Raw genomic sequence first — 18,068 nt, forward strand, 5'->3', positions numbered from 1 at the left:
AATGTCACTGACTCCATAATAGGCCCACGTCGGCGTGATGACATCAGTTCCCTTTTTTCCACATCGTCGACGCTAACGGTTTTCGAGGGATCCTCTGTAGCTGTTTAGTAACTTTGTTACTGTTTGTTTCTACTGGTGTCTTCTTGCTTCCTTGTCACCTGTCGAGATGTCCTCGAAGAAGACCAGGTTCAAGGCGTGCGGAGAATGCAGGAAGATGTCGATCACGGATCCGCATGAGGATTGCATCTGGTGCCTGAGTTCGGACCATGATGTTCAAGGTTGCTCTTCCTGTAAGAAGATGAACCCGAAGGCCCTTCGTGAAAGAGAGGCTAAGCTTCTGGTAGCCAAATTAAAAGGTAAAAAGGAGAAGAAGTCTTCGAGGTCGCGTTCGAAGGCGGTTGAGGTCGAAGACTAGGTCGAGATCTTGCACCGCGTCTCCTTAGAAGTCATCGTCGGGGCATGCTTCTAGATCAACAAAGAAGAAGCACAAGAAGAGAAGGCATGAGTCTCAACATCACTCAGGCAAGAATTCAGATTCGAGACCGAAGAGGCCAGGTAAAGAGCGTTCCCCTTCTCCAGTTGTGGATCCGGTAGGTGAGGTTTCACCTGTGGAGTTGCCGGAGCATTCACCGGCTCCGGTGTCGAATTCCTCTCCGGCGCCGTCTCGATCTCCAGTTCGAGAGGAAGAAGAGGCTCCCTTACCAGAGGGTTCGACGACTCTGGCTCATCAACCCGAAGAAGAGGAGGCGAATCCGGTACTTCCTCGAGGGCAACCTGTGGGTCCTTACTACCTTTACCGGGCCCAGGTCAAGACCCTACACAGTTTTTAAACGCGATGTATGGAGTCTATTCGAGAGTTATGTACCCCTCTGGTGCACCTGCGGGTCCGAAGGCATACAACCTGGGAGTTCCCCAGTCTTATGCTCCAGCTCCCTTTGTCATTTATCCTGGTATCGACTCCGCCTTGGCATTTCTCAGCGCCGCCGAGGTCTTCGACGCCGATACATTTGTGACCGGCGCCGGCCCGACCTCGAGAGCATCGGCCTATGCATCCGGATCTGATCTCGACGCTGACTCCGTCGGAGTCGATCGCGGATCCGCCGACCCCGCACTTGAAGGAGAGGTCGAGGCGTGATACTCAGCGTCTTCTGGAAGAACAAAGGTATAAAGAGGCTGAGATTGAAGAAGGTGATCTGCAAGATGATTACTTTGATGACCTGAAGGAGGCTAGCGGATTGGAACTTTCGCCAGACTGGGAGTTATCCTCTGTCTCGGATGGATGCCCCTTTAAAGGATAATGCACCGTACCATGTGGTCAACAAAAAGGCAGCAGAACTTTTAAATTGCACTCTGCCTACTGCTGAGTTCAAGTCTAATTTGTTAACTGAAGTCCTCCATTCCCGTCTTCTGTTGTGGAACCTATGCTTCCTTTCAATGAAGCTTTGACGGAACCTATTTTGGAAGTATGGAATAGACCTCTCTCGGCTCCTGCTGTTGCAAAAGGTGTTGCAAGGAGGTACAGGGTGGCGCCTGGTGACCCAGACTTTTTATCATCGCACCCTTTACCAGAGAGCTTGGTAATAAAGGCAGCCTGTTCAAAGAAATCAGTGGGGGCTTTCCCTCAGGTGCCTGGGAACAAAGCGTCAAAAAAGCAGGACCAAACTGCTAAGAAAGTTTTTTCATCGGCGAGTATGGCTCTTAAGTCTACGAATGCCACATGTCTCTTGGGGAGGTATATACATGCCTTGATAAACTCCGTAAGACAATTGGCCCCAAAGATTCTGGAGGCGGACAGAAAAAAATGTAATGAAGTGTTGCCTGACACTCAAGCTGCTGCAAGGCAAGTCATACAAAGTGGCTAGACACTGTTGACTCGGTGGCGAGAGTTTTGGGGATTTCAATTGCTACGAGAAGATCAGCCTGGTAAAGTCATCTGAATTCTCTGCGGACGTCCAAGCTGCATTATTAGATCTGCCCTTTGATGGCTCAGGCTTTTTTGGAAAAAAGGCTGATGCAGCTTTGGAGAGGTTTTTAGGACAGCAGGGCTACAGCCAGATCTTTGGGTCTACAGTCCAGAGGAACTGTGAACAAAAGATATAGGGGTTTTGGAAGGTCCTCCTTTCGTCCCTATAGACAGTCTCAACAGCAGCAGCAACAAAACCCACTGTATAAGTCATACAGGGGTAGGCAAAAAGCTTGTCCTCGAGGACGTCGGGTCTCCTCCTCCTCCTCTTCCTCATCCCAACCCCCTCCAACATCAGCAAAGCAGCCCTAGATCTGCCATTTCGGATCATGTGGGTCCTGTAGGTGATCGGCTTGCCTATTTTCTACGGGATTGGGAATCGGTCAGTTTGGACCTTTTGGTTTTCAATCTCGTGGAGAATGGGTATGCACTTCCCTTTCGGGAATTCCCTCCGAATTACCCTCCTTGTCAAGGGTTTTGCTCAGAGGACCACCTGCTACTTCTGCACGAGGAAGTCCTGGCATTGTTAAGAAAAGGCACGATAGAGGTGGTTCCGGAGCAGGAAAGGGGTCAGGGATGCTACTCCAGGTATTTCCTGATTCCCAAGAAGGGTGGCAGACTTCGTCCAATCCTGGATCTCAGGATCTTGAACTTGTATCTGAAACAGGAAAAGTTCAAGATGCTCACCCTTGCACAGGTTCTTCAAGCGCTGCTGGAAGAAGACTGGATGGTGTCGATCGACTTGCAAGATGCGTATTTTCACATCCCAATCCTAAAGTCACACAGGAAGTATCTCCGTTTTACGGTGAGTTTGCAACACTACCAGTTTGTGGTCCTTCCGTTTGTTCTTACTACTGCGCCTCGAGTCTTCACCAAGGTGATTGCTGTGGTGGCTGCACATCTCAGAAGGTCAGGGATTCCAGTATTCCCTTATCTGGATGAATGGCTGATCAAAGCGGAATCTCCAGAGAAAGTGCTCCATCATCTGCAAGTCACAACTCAGTTGTTGTACAGGTTGGGTTTTTTCAGTAAATGTACCCAAATCTCACCTGGTGCCCTCCCAGCGCAACCTGTTCATAGGTGCGGTACTGGACACAACTGTATGTCGAGCATTACCTCCTCCTCAAAGGATTCTCGACATACAGGAAATGATTCCTTTATTTTATAAAGGAGCGGTTGTTCCAGCCCTGAAGGTCCTTCGTCTGCTCGGTCTGATGGCTTCCTGCATACTGTTGGTCAACCATGCATGCTGGCACATGAGGGCACTCCAGTGGTGTCTCCGCAGGCAGTGGTATCAGCACAACTGAGATCGGAGGGAGTTTGTGAGGAACTCCAGAGAAGCTGCGGCGGATCTGTCTTGGTGGAGCGTGGAGGGCAATCTGTCTCAAGGAAAGCCCTTCCATCTGCCTCCATCGGTTGCCACAGTGATAACAGATGCATCCACTCTAGGGTGGGGTGCTCATATGGGGGATCTGGAGATCAAGGGTCTTTAGTCTCCAGAGGAAAGGTTGCTTCACATCAACGTTCTAGAGTTCCAGGCGATACGTCTGGCGCTCAAGGCCTTCCTCCCTTCCCTTCGCAGTCAGTCAGTTCAGGTCCTAACGGACAACACGACCGCGATGTGGTATGTCAACAAGCAGGGAGGAGTGGGGTCGCAGTGTCTCTGCAGAGAGGCTCTGCGTCTCTGGTCCTGGGTTCAGGACCATCAGATTTGTCTGATGGCAAATCTGGCCAGAGTTCTTACCGTACGTGCAGACAGTCTCAGCCGGCAGTTCTCAGCCGACCACGAGTGAAGGCTTCATCCAGAGGTAGTTTGTCACGTCTTTCGGACGTGGGGGACTCCTCAGGTGGACCTGTTTGCCACTCCGAAGAATGCTCACTGCCCTTTATTCTGAAGCCTCCAGTATCCGATGCAGGGAGCGTTGGGGGATGCGTTTCAGTTGAGTTGGGACTCACAACTCCTTTACCCATTTCCTCCCATACCCTTGATTCCTCAGGTTCTGAGGAAGATTCCTCAAGACCGAGCCCAAGTCATATTGGTCGCTCCGGATTGGCCAAGAAGGGTGTGGTACACAGATCTTCTCCACCTCTCCTCGTGCCCGCCGCTCCGTCTCCCTCTCAGGGCATATCTCCTCTCCAAATGGAGGGGCAGGTTCTACACCCCCACCTCCAGACCTTACACCTTCATGCCTGGAGATTGAACGGGGCAATCTGAATTCCTTTTCTCTTCCACATGATGTGGTGGATGTCATTTTATCGGCCAGGCGTGACTCCACCAAGTCTATCTACTCTTATAGGTGGTCTAAATTTGTTTCTTGGTGTGGAGAGAAATCAGTCGAACCTTTGAGGGCTCGTTTGTCAGACATACTCCAGTTTGCTCTTTCTTTGGCACAGCAAGGGTTTGCTGTGGCTACAGTGAAAGGTTATCTTTCGGCATTTTTCTGTTTGCTGGATCAGCCCTCTTTATTTAAATCTCCTGTTGTTTTAGGATTTTTAAAGGGTCTTGTAAATAAATTTCCTCCTACTCCCTTTATTGTACCTCAATGGGACTTGAACCTTGTTCTTACTTTCTTAATCAGTTCACCTTTTGAACCTTTACACAAGTGTCCCTTGAGACTGTTGTCTTTTAAGACAGTTTTTCTGGTTGCAATTAACTCGGCAAGGATGGTAAATGAGCTTCAAGCTCTTAGTTCAAAGCCCCCATTCTTGACCATTCATGCTGAACGAATGGTACTCAGGCCCAGGGCTGCTTTTCTGCCTAAGGTGGTAACTCCCTTCCATCTAGGACAGTCTTTTACCCTTCCTACCTTCTATCCTCCCCCTCACCCTTCCAAGGAGGAGGAGAGACTTCACCGCTTGGACCCAAAAAGGGCGGTGAGCTTCTACCTGGACAGAACCAGAGAGTTCAGAGTGGATGACCAGCTCTTTGTGGGTTTTGTTGGAACCAGAAGAGGCAAGGCGGTGCACAAGCGCACACTTTCAAGATGGATTGTCTTGTGCATCAATATATGCTACACTCTGGCGGGTAAGGAACCTCCTGAAGGTTTAAGAGCTCATTCAACTAGAGCAAGATCTGCTACTTCTGCTTTTTCTAGGGGTGTACCTGTGAAGGACATTTGTAGAGCGGCAACTTGGGCCTCCCTCCACACTTTCGCAAAGCATTACTGCTTAGATTCCGAAGTGAGGTGGGATGGACACTGCGCTCTCTGTCGTACAAGATTTCTTGGTATAGAAGAGTGGACACCCTCCTCCGGGAGAGAGGACTGCTGTGGGACTCTATTCACAAGGTGAGGAATCCACTGGCAGATGTATCCATCAGAAGAACAAGTTACTTACCTTCGGTAACGCTTTTTCTGGTGGATACAGTATCTGCCTGTGGATTCCTCACTGACCCACCCGCCTCTCCGTTGTCCACTCTTCTATACCTAAGTTATTGGCAATGTTTTAATGCATATGTTTTGCTTTTAAAAGTAGTGTTCTACTTGATTAGCTTCATTGTTTTCACACTGTGTGTGTTATTGTGACTATTGTATACTGTGTATATATATATATATATATATATCTACTGTGGTCGGTCCGTCCGTGTGCCTCGAAGGCACGGAAATAAGGGCGGAACTGATGTAATCACGCCGACGTGGGCCTATTATGGAGTCGGTGACTTCAGCGGAGCCGCACGCGATGCCGTGCTACTGTGAAGTCGTCCACGTCGGCGCGAAGCTACAAAAAGAATTTCCGAATGTTGCTGACGCAAGGGGATATTCACAAGGTGAGGAATCCACCCGCAGATACTGTATCCACCAGAAAAAGCTTTACCCAAGGTAAGTAACATGTTCTTTAACGCCTATTTGGTGTTCATTCACTGCTTGTATAAATAATGTCTTGGCCTTGCATCATGGTTTCTCCGGTAGGAGAGGGTAGCCTGTTGTCACACTCACACGAAGGCTCTTCTGTCGGCACCTAATTAGGATACCCCTCCGGGAACTGCATAGTCTGTTTGGATTTTGGGGGCTGAGCAATTATGGCTTTGACAACTTGAATTAGCACTGTAAAGTGGCATCTCTGAGAAGAGTCTTGCAGCACTGTTTTGGAAGACTTTAATTTTCTTGAACAGTAGTGTGTGTCTGTCTAGATGTGTGTCGGTCTGTGCCTTCCAGAAGGTCCTCACAAATCCAGGTTGGAGAAGATGAACAACTTGGAAATGTTTTGGATATGTGGGTTGGTACGGTATGATGAACATGTTGACAAGAATCGTAGAACGAGAGCTCCAGTGTTGACGAGAAGGAAGCAGAAATTTGTTCACATGCCATAAGTTAAATATTCCTACAGTGATATTTCATTTTTAATCGTCTCGGTTTGGCATTTACCTTCAGCAGTAAAAGTTCCAATTTAACATTCACAGATATGCCTAATCCATTTGCAAATCTGGCTGTAAGAATAAGTATGCTGTGCTGTAACCGACCACTATCTATTACCAACTTTGTGATCCGTTTCCTTAATTTTGGAATTCCACTTTCTGTGGAGAGAATAGTGCTCGGTGTGAAGTGTGTACAGCATTAACATGGGACGTGGCAAATATCCAGTGTTAACCAATAGAAACACAGATAGACTGTACATGCCTTACAACTATGTCCTCTTCTCACCTATTTCAGCACTTTATAAATCGATAAAAGATAGGACGTCCTAGAGGGAGTCCATGTCTCTTTCAATTCAAAATTATTTGTCTTCATGCCTTTCATAGAAGGGGAGCTATTTCCTCTTCCATATGCATTTTTTGTGGAAGAGAAATGTGTGCTGCTTCCATAAATGGATGTCCTTGTCTGCCCAATAGAAGTGGAACTGCCATCTGTTCATTTGATATAAGACATCGTCTATTCAGAAGAGCCATAACTTCTTACAAGTTGAAGCAACGCATGATCTTTAGAAGGCGAGCCATTGCAAGATTCTGTGGCATCTGTGTGTACCATAGTTTCCATTTCCGCCTGTTCTCAAAATAATCCTGGTTGCAGGAATATTACTGATCCCTGTAAGCCACCTAAACCCTTCTCCTTTTTAGTGCTGACACTGTAGGATACTTACTGAATGCTTGCTCAGGTGACATGGTTGCCCGGTGTTTTAGTTCGGCAGTACTTTATGCTTGTGGGGGTGGGGGGGGGGGGTCAGGGGCGGGTGTCTGAGATTATGATTCTGACTGAGTGCTATGTACCTGCACCATGCAGTTCAAGTACATGGTTGCAGCAACCTATCAGTACAAAGACATTGATTTTAATTCTTGTGTGATGAGGAAAGTTTCAGCTGTGATTTACCTACTGAAGATTGCACCAATAACATAACCGAGCAGTATATTTTCGTTTTCTTAATGATATGGCATATATATATATTTTTTTTTTACTGGAATGGTTTTACCGTTGCAGGAAAGTAACAGAGCTTCTGAAGAGTTTCTGTGATAGCAAAAGAATGACCACAGACAAGGTGAGAGGCATGGCTACTTGCACTGTTCGCAGATACGCACAGCATGTGCTAGTAGTATCTACATTTTGTGTGTGCCTTATGTGATTGCAGTCCATTTGTGTTTATCTTTGGCCTCTTAAGTCTGAATTCCTTGTGCATCCTCTATTTGCATTTCATTTGAATACTGTATTTGCAATTTGTGACAGTCCTATGTCTGTAATTCCATGCTCTGCTCGCTCTTTTGTACTTGTGACTTTTTCGTATGCATTCCATATTCACCCTCTTTTTGATCTTCTATGGCATCGTCAGTATTTGCATTATTCCTGTTTTTGTGTTTGTATTTCATGTATGCTCTATGTGTTTGCTTTTAATGTATTTTTTGTGTCGCTTTTGTGTTCCCTCAGTGAGCCTCCCTTATATGCTTTTGTGTTTGCATTATGTTCTCTCTATGCCTTCTAACTGTGCAAGCCATATGTTTGCATTTTTCATTTCTTATTTATATATTTTCCGTATGCCTTACGTGCCAGGCTGTGTTTGAATTCCAAGGTCACCCTATTCCTTTGCATACCATTGGAATGGACTGTCCTCAGGATGCATCCTGGATTTCCATTCTCTGCTATTTGCAATCATTTGTTTTATTTTTCTTTTGCATTGTATGCATGGTTTCTTTTTGTAAATTCTGTATGTTTTCTCTGTGTTTGTATACTATGTATGCTCTTCAGTGCGTTGGCTTTTCATGTGCACCATCTATATAAGCATTCTGGCTTTTTTTATTTATTCCATGTGAACTCTTTTTCTCATTTCATGTTTGTTGTCTGTATTGCTTGCTTTTTCTAATTTACCTAGCTCTTGAACAGACTAGAGGGCGAACAACCACCTGTATATGTGTTTGTGTGTGGTTTTTTTTTAACACAAAGCCCAAAGAGCTGTTCATGACCAAATATCCGGAAAAGACTGAATTGCTTCTGGCCTTGTCTATAGTAGTATTACATTGTGACCACAAGTTGTAGTAATCATCTGTAGACTGTTTATTCAAGCTAGAGAATATAACTCCTCATCCACCATTCAGCATAAGGTGTCTTTAGACTCCGTCTCCCATCTCCAGTTAATGTTCTAAAACATCACTCCTGACTCAACATTTTATATGATACATCATCTAACACGCCGTGTACATGACATGTCAAATACTCCACACCTCCCTCCTAATACAATAAAGCAAAACATATTAGAGAAAATTTGATATTCTTAAAAATTTAGATATATCGCATTTATTAAAGAAATACCCTAAAACATCACTCTGACAACATTTTATATGAGACATCATCATCTAAAACACCATGAACTTGCCGTGTACGATACGTCACAACTGCCTGTTGCCACAGCATTAGAAGAAGGGCTCCCTCTTGGGTCAAAAAGTTAAAGATATCTGGCTTATTTCTAATCTCCTGTTAGTTATGCACATTCTCAGTTATGTTTTTAATACTACTGCCTGAAACAGATAACTGAGCAGAGAGTCTCATAGGGCTGAAGAACCAAATTAAAGACTCTCCTTGACGGACGCAAAAGAGTGAAAACTTGTGTCATCCAGGAAACATTATGGAGATTGGCTCTTTTAAAGAAAGATAATGTGAATTATTAGTCAAATAAAACCGCAAACTACCTGGTACTGAATCCCAGATTTGGCCAAAAGGAAAAACACTTAAAAATGTCTTACAACGGATGGGAGGATCGTATAAGCCTATACGCGGATGATATACTTTTATACCTCACCTCCCCCAAGAAATCTATTCTCGAGTTATTAAATGTCTGTGAGAAATGTGGTAGGGTGTCCGGTTATAAGATCAACTGCACCAAGTCCGTCCTTCACGTTCTGTCTGGCACCCCTCCCATGCTTCCTCGGAGCTGTCCCCTACGGGTCGCGACGGCACCATTTAAATATCTAGGTATTCTTATTACCTCAGATCCCGACGAATTTTATGATTTGAACCTTCGACCATTACTGGAAAGATTTAAACGTGACGTTAAAGTGTGGCACACCCTTCCCCTCACTCTCCTGGGAAAGGCGGCACTGTACAAAATGATGGCGCTGCCGCGCTTCTTGTATGTGATTGAAAATTCCCCGTTTCTGGTACCACCGACTTACTTCAAGGCGATCGCTGCAACAGTGTCTCACCTGCTTTGGGGGGCGCGGCCGCCTCGAATCGCCCAGGACAAATTGACCAGAAGTTGGTATGATGGGGGGATAGCGCTCCCGAACATTGAACTCTACTACTGGGTGGCTCATCTTAAACAGATTAACTTCTGGTTACATGCCCCGCAGACTGAGCCGAGGTACTTTGCTGATAGGCACTCTCTTGAAGGTAGAGGTTTACTCCGTATTCTTTACTCCCGCCGCCCTCCGTTGGACCTGGTGGGTCCGACTCACCACTCAGTACAGTTGTGGTACAAGGCCAATAGACGTCTTCAGTGCAGGAACATTATCACATAAATGACACCACTGTGGGACTCCTGGCAATTGAGCTTCCTTCGGAACAGCAAGGGGTTCCAGGCTTGGGACTCCATCGGTATATCGGTGATAGGAGACTTGTGGAGGAAGGGTGACGTAGTCGACTTTGGCAACCTGCAAACGCAATACGACATGTCTCAGACGGAGAGGTTCAGGTATCTGCAGATTGCACACGCGTTACACTCTGTTATACCACGGGGCACTGTCTTACAGGAGTTGTCCCCGCTTGAGGACATACTTCTAACGGACCACATGACGGATAAGGCCACTTCCTTCACTTACAGGAAACTCATTAATAACTTTCCGGATGTACTGTCAAAGTTGAAACTGAACTGGACTGAAGAGGTGGGTCCCTTTGACGACTCCGAATGGCAGGAGGCCCTTGCCTCACCCTGTGAAACCGCTATCCCCTCCAGGTTAAAACTGGTCCAATTAATGATACTGCACCGCACTTATTACACCAGGAGGACTTTGTACAAAATAGGTAGGGCCACGCACAAGTACTGTCTTCGTGACTGTGGGGAGGAGGGAGCATTCTTCCATACCATTGACACATGAGTGCATTTTTCAGTCAAATATAGTCTCAAATGTTTCACAGATCAAAACATTAATGTAATAAATGTACTCAAGATGAGAAATTAAATACAGATTAAAATAGCTGGGAGTGTCAAAATAAAAATTAAAAAAAGTCCCAAAAACTGTGTCTTGATCACGATTTATATCCAGTTGGGTTCCACAGGTTTGATTAGTCTGAAACAGTCTTCACGAGTCTGGCTTTCATCACCTAATCATTGCAATGCTTTCCTGAAGGTAGGATAGAAATTGCAGGGGTAGACGGAGAGAACGGAAAGTCATTTAATTAAAATTTGAAAGGCAAGGATGCAACTCTGGCATTAGGGAACTCACTAGTGGTAACCTGGTTATAAGCATCTCAAACAGGATGAGGATTACAGGGAGGTTTTCTGAACAAAGATATTATTTTTTGTCTGTAATGCTCGTTGCAGTTATAAAGAGCTTTGAATTGTGCCTTTGATTAGGATTCGTTCATCTTGCGTTCAATATGCCGTGATCAGCTTATTTCTGACTCCTGATACAACACCCCATTTCAAATACCAACATGGCATTTAGATGCAACTACAAGAGCATTCACCTGTTACTTTATCATACGGCAGACAGATTTGCCTGGATCAAGGCACTATTTACCTAAAGTAACCAAAAGATGGATAAAAGCAGGTATTACACCAGTTGCAAAAATGGTGTCAACACATTCCATTGATAAAGAGTGGCCTAAATCCAATCTATGGAGCAGCACTTAAAATAGAGCAATGTTGACTATGTCTCCATTGTAGAGATCTATGTGTAACTTGGTTACAGGTTCAGTTCCTGGAGGGTCTAATCAGCCTATTATCATTCTAAAGGCGCTAAGACAAGAACTGTTTAGTTTGTTAACAATCAACACCTATTATCAGTACAGAGAGACCAAGCAAATACAATAGGTGTGTTGTATATCTAGGAATTCTTTTTTTATTAATTTTTGGTGCCAACAAAACCCGGTCCAACTGATATATGTTCAGTTATAGACATTTGCCCTATTTATCAGACCTTTGAATTATAATTGCTATATACGGGAACATGGTTTGGTGTTTTTCCCTGAATTTTGACATGTGCTATATAAATGCAATTACAATGTTGTTTTCAACAATAAACATTCTACCTCAAACTAAAAACCTTTGCTTTTCTTATATCTAATATTAGAGGGTTTATGCTAAACTTTCAGCAACCTGTTTTGCTGCGTAAACAGTATATCCTGTATGCACTCCACTAGATAAAAAGTATTGGTATTGCAAGTTACTATATCCGTGATCTCAAGATATCGAAAATTGAGACAAACAAAATCTTACTTGATGAACATATCTTAAAACAGTTGTGGATAGGGTAGTTGTGCCACTGTGAGGGGGTAGACCACTAATTGGCCCTCATGTCGCCTGTGTATCACCTCTACCATACCTGAAGAAACAGCCACAGTTTTCCAGCCCACACTTAATAATACCCCTGACGTTTTTATAAGATGTGTTTGCGTCCCTCTTGACTAGAGAAATCTGAAAATATGAATATATAGTTATTGCTTTAAATTTCCCAAAGTAAGAGAACGCCATTCAGGGTCGCATGCTTGACGTAGGGTCTAACACCTCGATTCATATAGTGAGAGTTTAATTTCTTACAGATGATGTCATTCAGGATATAGTTGAAATCCTTTACCATCTTATAGGTTGCTCAGTGTTTAACAGGTCAAAAATATAATCCTTTAGATAGGACTTTACTCCATTTTATTTGATTTTTTTTACTTTTAATTGATTCTTAGCATGACTTGCCCTCTGGTACATGTTTTATGTGTCCCTTCTTAGTTGTGCATTGCTCCCCATATTGTGTGCTGCTTGTCTTCTTGACATGTTTGGTCTGCGAATTTAAAAATTTTATAATAGCATCTGAGTGTTGTGACTGACATCTCTTTTCTTACTCCCAGGCCAACATTAAAGACCTGTCTCAGATCCTAAAGAAGATGCCCCAGTACCAAAAGGAGCTGAACAAGGTGAAATTTACTTTTGTGGCTAGTTCTCTGCATTCTGACCTTTTTAATCAATGGTGGGGAAAGTGAAATTAAACCTAGGTGCACAGACCTCTTATTACAGTGGCTCTGTTAGAAGTTACTCACCTCTAATAATTCATGCTGGCTATTCAATGAAGAACTCCTCAAAGTATATGCAGGAATCGGAATAGTAGTGTCTCCACCACAACAAATCTGTATTCTTGATCATCTAAAAGAATTTTATAGAAATAAGCTACTTACATCAGGTATTGTACATTCAGGTAAGCTCCGGGTTGTGAGAGTGTATTCAGCGTACTGCTTGCCAAGGGACATGTGCAAGCTGGGGCAGCAAGATCAAGTAGTGCATGCTGCTGCAGATGATCTTGGATTTGTGTTGGTTAGAAACACAGCTCCATTTCACCTTAACATGTATTTGTTTTCATATACTAAATAAGTGTGTATTGGTGTTGTGGCTGATCAGGGTTTAAGTTCATTTGCAAAGCTGTGCCGCACCGAAAGATTAGAGTAGTAAAAGTTTTTTTTAATTCAGGTCTGAAGTTTTTTGACAGATCAACTTGGAGTCTCAGAGAATAAAGCAGATCACCAATTGTAGATTTGTGTAATGCCTGATACTCAGAAAGTAGAAACTGCTATCAGGCAAAGACTCCAGCAGATCAAGATTTGGGTGCTCTGATTGAACTATGATGTATCTGTTCTGAAAGCACTGTGGGTGCTTCAGATGATAACCCAGGGCTGGGAGAGTGGCCCAGCAACGTAGAAGTGACATCCCTAATTATCTTAAAACTAGAATGTGGGGGCGTGGCTTGCAGCCTGAGAAAATGGCCGCAGCCTAGGGAAGCTCTGTGCTTCAAAAACGGGCCCAATTAATCCGCGATATTATCCGGTACTTAATCTGCCCCGAGACATGCGAGGAATACAGGCGAAGACATCAGCAACGTCCGGAGGTAGCCCCGTGATAATACGAGCTCCCCTGTGGCATCAAGAGGAGTCTGGCTGCCTATTGAGACTGAGAAGCCGGGACCCCCAGTTACGGTGATGTCTGGGGAGAGCGACCAGGAGGCCGGATCGAGGAGGTGCGGCGGTGGTGCTGGACGTAGCGCGCCCCCTCCCATCTCTATCCCTCTGACAGAACGGAAAAGCAGAGCCGGAGAAAGGTTAATAGAACTGGCTGGAGGCATCCCCTCAGTGCGGCACAGCATACGGGCACGGTACTGGTGCCTGGGGCGGAGGTTGGAGAATTTCCCTGGCCGCCATCTTGTGCTCATGCAAGGCGGATTACTGGAATTGGAGTTGCAGCCAAGACCGGGTGAAAGTGACTACAGTGAGCGATCAGCGAGGATATAACCCTGGAGTGCGGTGCACCTCAGAGCTTCTCCCAAGTGAGTACTGTGCAGCCCGAGCAGGGCTAGAGAGCTACCGCTGCCGATATCCTGGGCCCCCGCACCAAGGGCAGTTTATGAAACAACTACCAGACGTGACAGGTTGCAGCGCCCCACGGGCTCAGAGGAGACTGATGACAATCCTGGATTGCTGTGCTGCCCTAGATTGCTTGTTTTAAGGTTGGGGAGGACTCTGGCAACTTACCCCAGCAGTTGTAGTGAGTCCACGTGTGCTGAGAGGCGGGCTCGGAGGTGACATATCTTGGTGGGCACGTTCTCTGTAGCGGAGGAAACTCTTCTCCCGAGTGGCATTAACTAACAATGTGGGCACGGACGGATATTCTCATGGGGGCTGACCCTACATTCATCGCACGGTGCGTGCGGCTCTGTGCTCCAGAGCCCCGGAACTTACCTCAACTGACCTGCCCGCGGAAGCGCGGGTTTGAAAACCGACCAATCGTCAAAAGTAGTGGTGGCTTGAACCCCTTCCCCCATCTGACTATAGGGACCTAGCTCCATTAATAAATAGCAACGTAGCAGCGCTCTGAGTTACAGGCAGCGCTGCATATAGGCCTTGCCTTATACAAATCCCCTCTCCTAGGCAGCAAAATGATCAACAGAGCAGGAAGGGGACCAAACCAGGTAAAACTGGACAAATTTGCATTCACTAAGTCGCAGGGGGATGCCCCGGACAAAAGTCCCATCGACAGCGGTGCGACTGGTGGCTCTCCGTAGGAGGTCACCTTCCAAGACATTATGACCACCCTCAACAAAGTGGACTCTAGAATCTGGACTCTTGCAATTGATCTGGCATTGATCCGAGCTGACTTTAATAAGATGTCCACTAAAGTGTCTGAAGTTGAAACGACGACGGCCGCCCTAACATCAGATGCCGCCACTCTAAAAAAACAGGTGCGACAGCTGGAGATGGACAACAAGCTCCTGATGGCCCGCCTCGAGGATCAGGAAGGACGCTCAAGACTGAACAACATCCGCCTTATTGGCGTTCCGGAAACGACAGGGGGTCAGGCCCTCGATCTGTTTGTGGAGGATCTAGTAACAACTCATTTCCAGCCGAAAGGATTGTCGAATTTCTTCTCGGTGGAGCGCGCACACCTGGTCCCAGGTGGTAGGCCAAAGCCAGGGGCCCCTCCACGCCCGATCCTAGCGCGCATAATTAACTTCAGGGATCGTGATGCCATCCTGCAGGCAGCCCGACAGGCCCCTCCGATCCGTATTGATAACGCTGAAATCACAATCTTTCCAGATTATACTGCGGCAGTTACGAAGCAGCGCAGAGGATTTCTTGAGGTGAAGAAGGCGCTTCAGGAACGAGAACTAAAATATTCCATGTTGTTCCCAGCCAAATTGAGGGTGGAGGCAGAGGGTAAGACTTGGTTTTTCTCCACGCCTGAGGAGGCACAGGACTGGTTGGATGGATGGCGCAGGAGGGCGAGGTCGGACCGCGGTGGCCGCCGAGACACGCAACACAATGACCAACAGGTTGAAATGGAGCAGGAGTGAATGTTCCTCTTTTTCAGATGTAGGAAGATCCATCCTTGACTACATCGGTGGCCATGACGGGCGGCCGGACCCTCTCTTCCTTGGGACTGTGTCCTCTAGGGTGTGGGGTCTTGGATAATGGAGGAGCGTGAAGCTGTTGTGGGAGCCAATATCTGCTACTCACAGGTATTTTGTGTTCTAAGCAAGGAGACTGATCCGCTGTGAAGGTAGTGGGACACTTGTTATGTGACTTCTCCTCATTAATCCTAGTTAGAGACTCTATTGGAGGGCATTAGGTTGATAAAGTTATTGATGCATCGGCCCGAATTTGAGCAGGGGCTGTTTTCTCTTCCCCCCTTCGTTGAAGAATTGGGATGGGTATTAAGCGCTCTCCTTTGTTGGAGAGGCGGGTAGTTTTGAAACAGTCGAGCAGGGAGGCAGGGTGGGGGGTGGCACGCCTGAGGAGGCACAGGACTGGTTGGATGGATGGCGCAGGGCGGCGAGGTCGGGCCGCGGTGGCCGCCGAGACACGCGACACAATGACCAACAGGTTGAAATGGAGCAGGAGTGAATGTTCCTCTTTTGCAGATGTCGGATGATCCATCCTTGAATACATCGTTGGCTATGACGGGCGACCGGACCCTCGCTTCCTTGGGACAGTGTCTTTGTTGCCTCCCTTGACGCTAATTACTTAGAATGTACATGGACTCGGGGATAAAATAAAAAGGGGATTGGTGCTACAATACTTACGGCACAAGTCGCCAGCGGTGGCATTACTACAGGAAACGCACCTGGTGGGTTCAGCATGTAAGGCTATGGACAGCTGGGGTTACAACTGGTAGTACACTCTGAGTTCTCTTCAGGCTCACGGGAGGGGGGGAATTTTGATACGTAAGCAGTTCCCACTAGTAATACATCAGTCCTGGATAGATGATCAGGGACGTTTTGCAGCAATAACTTGTCAGTGGGAGGGGAAGCGTTTTAATGAAGTGTCAGTGTACATTCCCCCAGCCCCCCAGGCTCTGGCCTTCCCGGCGCTCTGTGCATTTATTTTGAAATTACCGGAGGGTGAATTGATGGCTCTAGGGACCGCTACCCAAGTAGGATGAGTGGAGGGGGTGGGTCCCTGTTGAGGAGGTTCATGGATGCGTTAGGCCTTTCTGACGCTTGGAAGTATAGAAATCCTAATGTACGGAGCTACACTTTTCAGTCAGGGGTATATAATAGTCTCTCCCGAATAGATTATTTTTTCCTCACAGCTGGTGGATTGGCCCATTTAGCGAATGTAGAGATTCATCCGCGTGGGATTTCAGACCACTCCCCAGTCTCCCTGGCCTACACAATGTCCACCAAGGCGAGGAAACCTATTTTCCCCATCTTCCCAGGCTACTTTCAAGTCTCCACGATCCGCAAGGACAAACTTACTGTCACAAGACAGTACTTTGTGGAAAACGAGTCCTCAGTGCAATCCCCCTGTGTATTATGGGAAGCATTTAAAACGGTGGTTAGAGGGCAGGCAATAGCCTCAATAACAGGTTATAAACGACAGTCGAGGGGTGAATTGGAGGCCCTAGAGGTGGATCTGGCTGAGGCACAAGCCCGACATGAGGAGGGTCCCACCTCACAAATAGGACAAAATCTTCGCCTTACGCAGAGCACACTCACCGAATATCAGCGCACCCAGGTTAAAATGCGGCTACAAACCACACGACATACCATATACGAGGTTGGGGATAAAGCGGGCAAGCTCCTGGCGTGGTTAGATAAGAAAGGGCTCAAAACACTATAGCACAACTACGCACTCACTCAGGTGGAGTGGTGTCTGCCCCAGAACACATAGTAGAGGCATTGGCGGGCTATTTCAAACAGGTATACACCTCTAACTCCAGCATTACAACAGAAGAGGCACAAACATACATAAAAGATATTAAGATGCCTTCCCTGTCTGAGGAAGCGGCTTTAACACTAGAGGCCGATATTACAATTGACGAATTGCGGACAGCTATCCATGCCATACAGCCGGGCAAAGCGGTGAGGCCTAACTGAATCCCAATAGAACTCTACATACGCACATCTGACTTGACTGCCCCACATCTCTTGCAAATGTATACGACTAGTCTGGAGGTGGGGTAACTGCCCCGGGATCAGCGATTGGCCACTATTATTGCGATACCAAAACCTGGTAAGCCCCCAGATGAGTGCACCTCCTACCGCCCAATATCCCTAATAAATGCCGAAGCCAAAATCCTGGCGAAATTACTTGCAACCCGTCTAACCCTGCACCTTGAAATCCTGATTCACCCGGATCAGTCCCGGTTTATGCCTAGTAGAAATACTGTGCTTAATCTCAGATGGGCACAGGCGGTAATAGCGCGTATGCTGTGTCTCCAAGAACCTGCAGTTATCCTCTCACTTGACGCCCGCATGGCCTTTGATATGGTGGAGTGGCCATATCTATTCGCGGTTCTCAGGCAACTGGGCTTCGGCCCCAAGTTCAGAGCATGGGTGAAACTGCTGTACATGCGCCCGCTGGCACATGTGGTGGCGAGTGGTCACATCTCTTGAGATTTTCCGTTGGGACGGGCATGCGCCAGGGCTGCCCCTTGTCTCTGTTGCTGTTTACGTTGGCTCTGGGGCCATTGGCGGCCTGGGTCCGATGGG

The 18,068-nt window shown here is 46.6% G+C and overlaps 1 protein-coding gene across 2 annotated transcripts in view; it reads left to right on the top strand.

Moving 5' to 3' along the window:
- Nucleotides 1–18,068, top strand: part of STXBP2 (syntaxin binding protein 2) — a 371,603-nt gene that overhangs the window by 264,597 nt on the left and 88,938 nt on the right. For both annotated transcript variants that reach the window (XM_086960353.1, XM_086960362.1), the window contains 2 exons: nucleotides 7,375–7,432; nucleotides 12,442–12,507. In XM_086960353.1, the coding sequence (XP_086816479.1) occupies nucleotides 7,375–7,432; nucleotides 12,442–12,507 (124 nt within the window). The remainder of the gene's footprint in view (nucleotides 1–7,374; nucleotides 7,433–12,441; nucleotides 12,508–18,068) is intronic.

The sequence above is a fragment of the Lissotriton vulgaris genome, chromosome 1_1, assembly GCF_964263255.1.
Source record: "Lissotriton vulgaris chromosome 1_1, aLisVul1.2, whole genome shotgun sequence".
NCBI lineage: Eukaryota > Metazoa > Chordata > Amphibia > Caudata > Salamandridae > Lissotriton > Lissotriton vulgaris.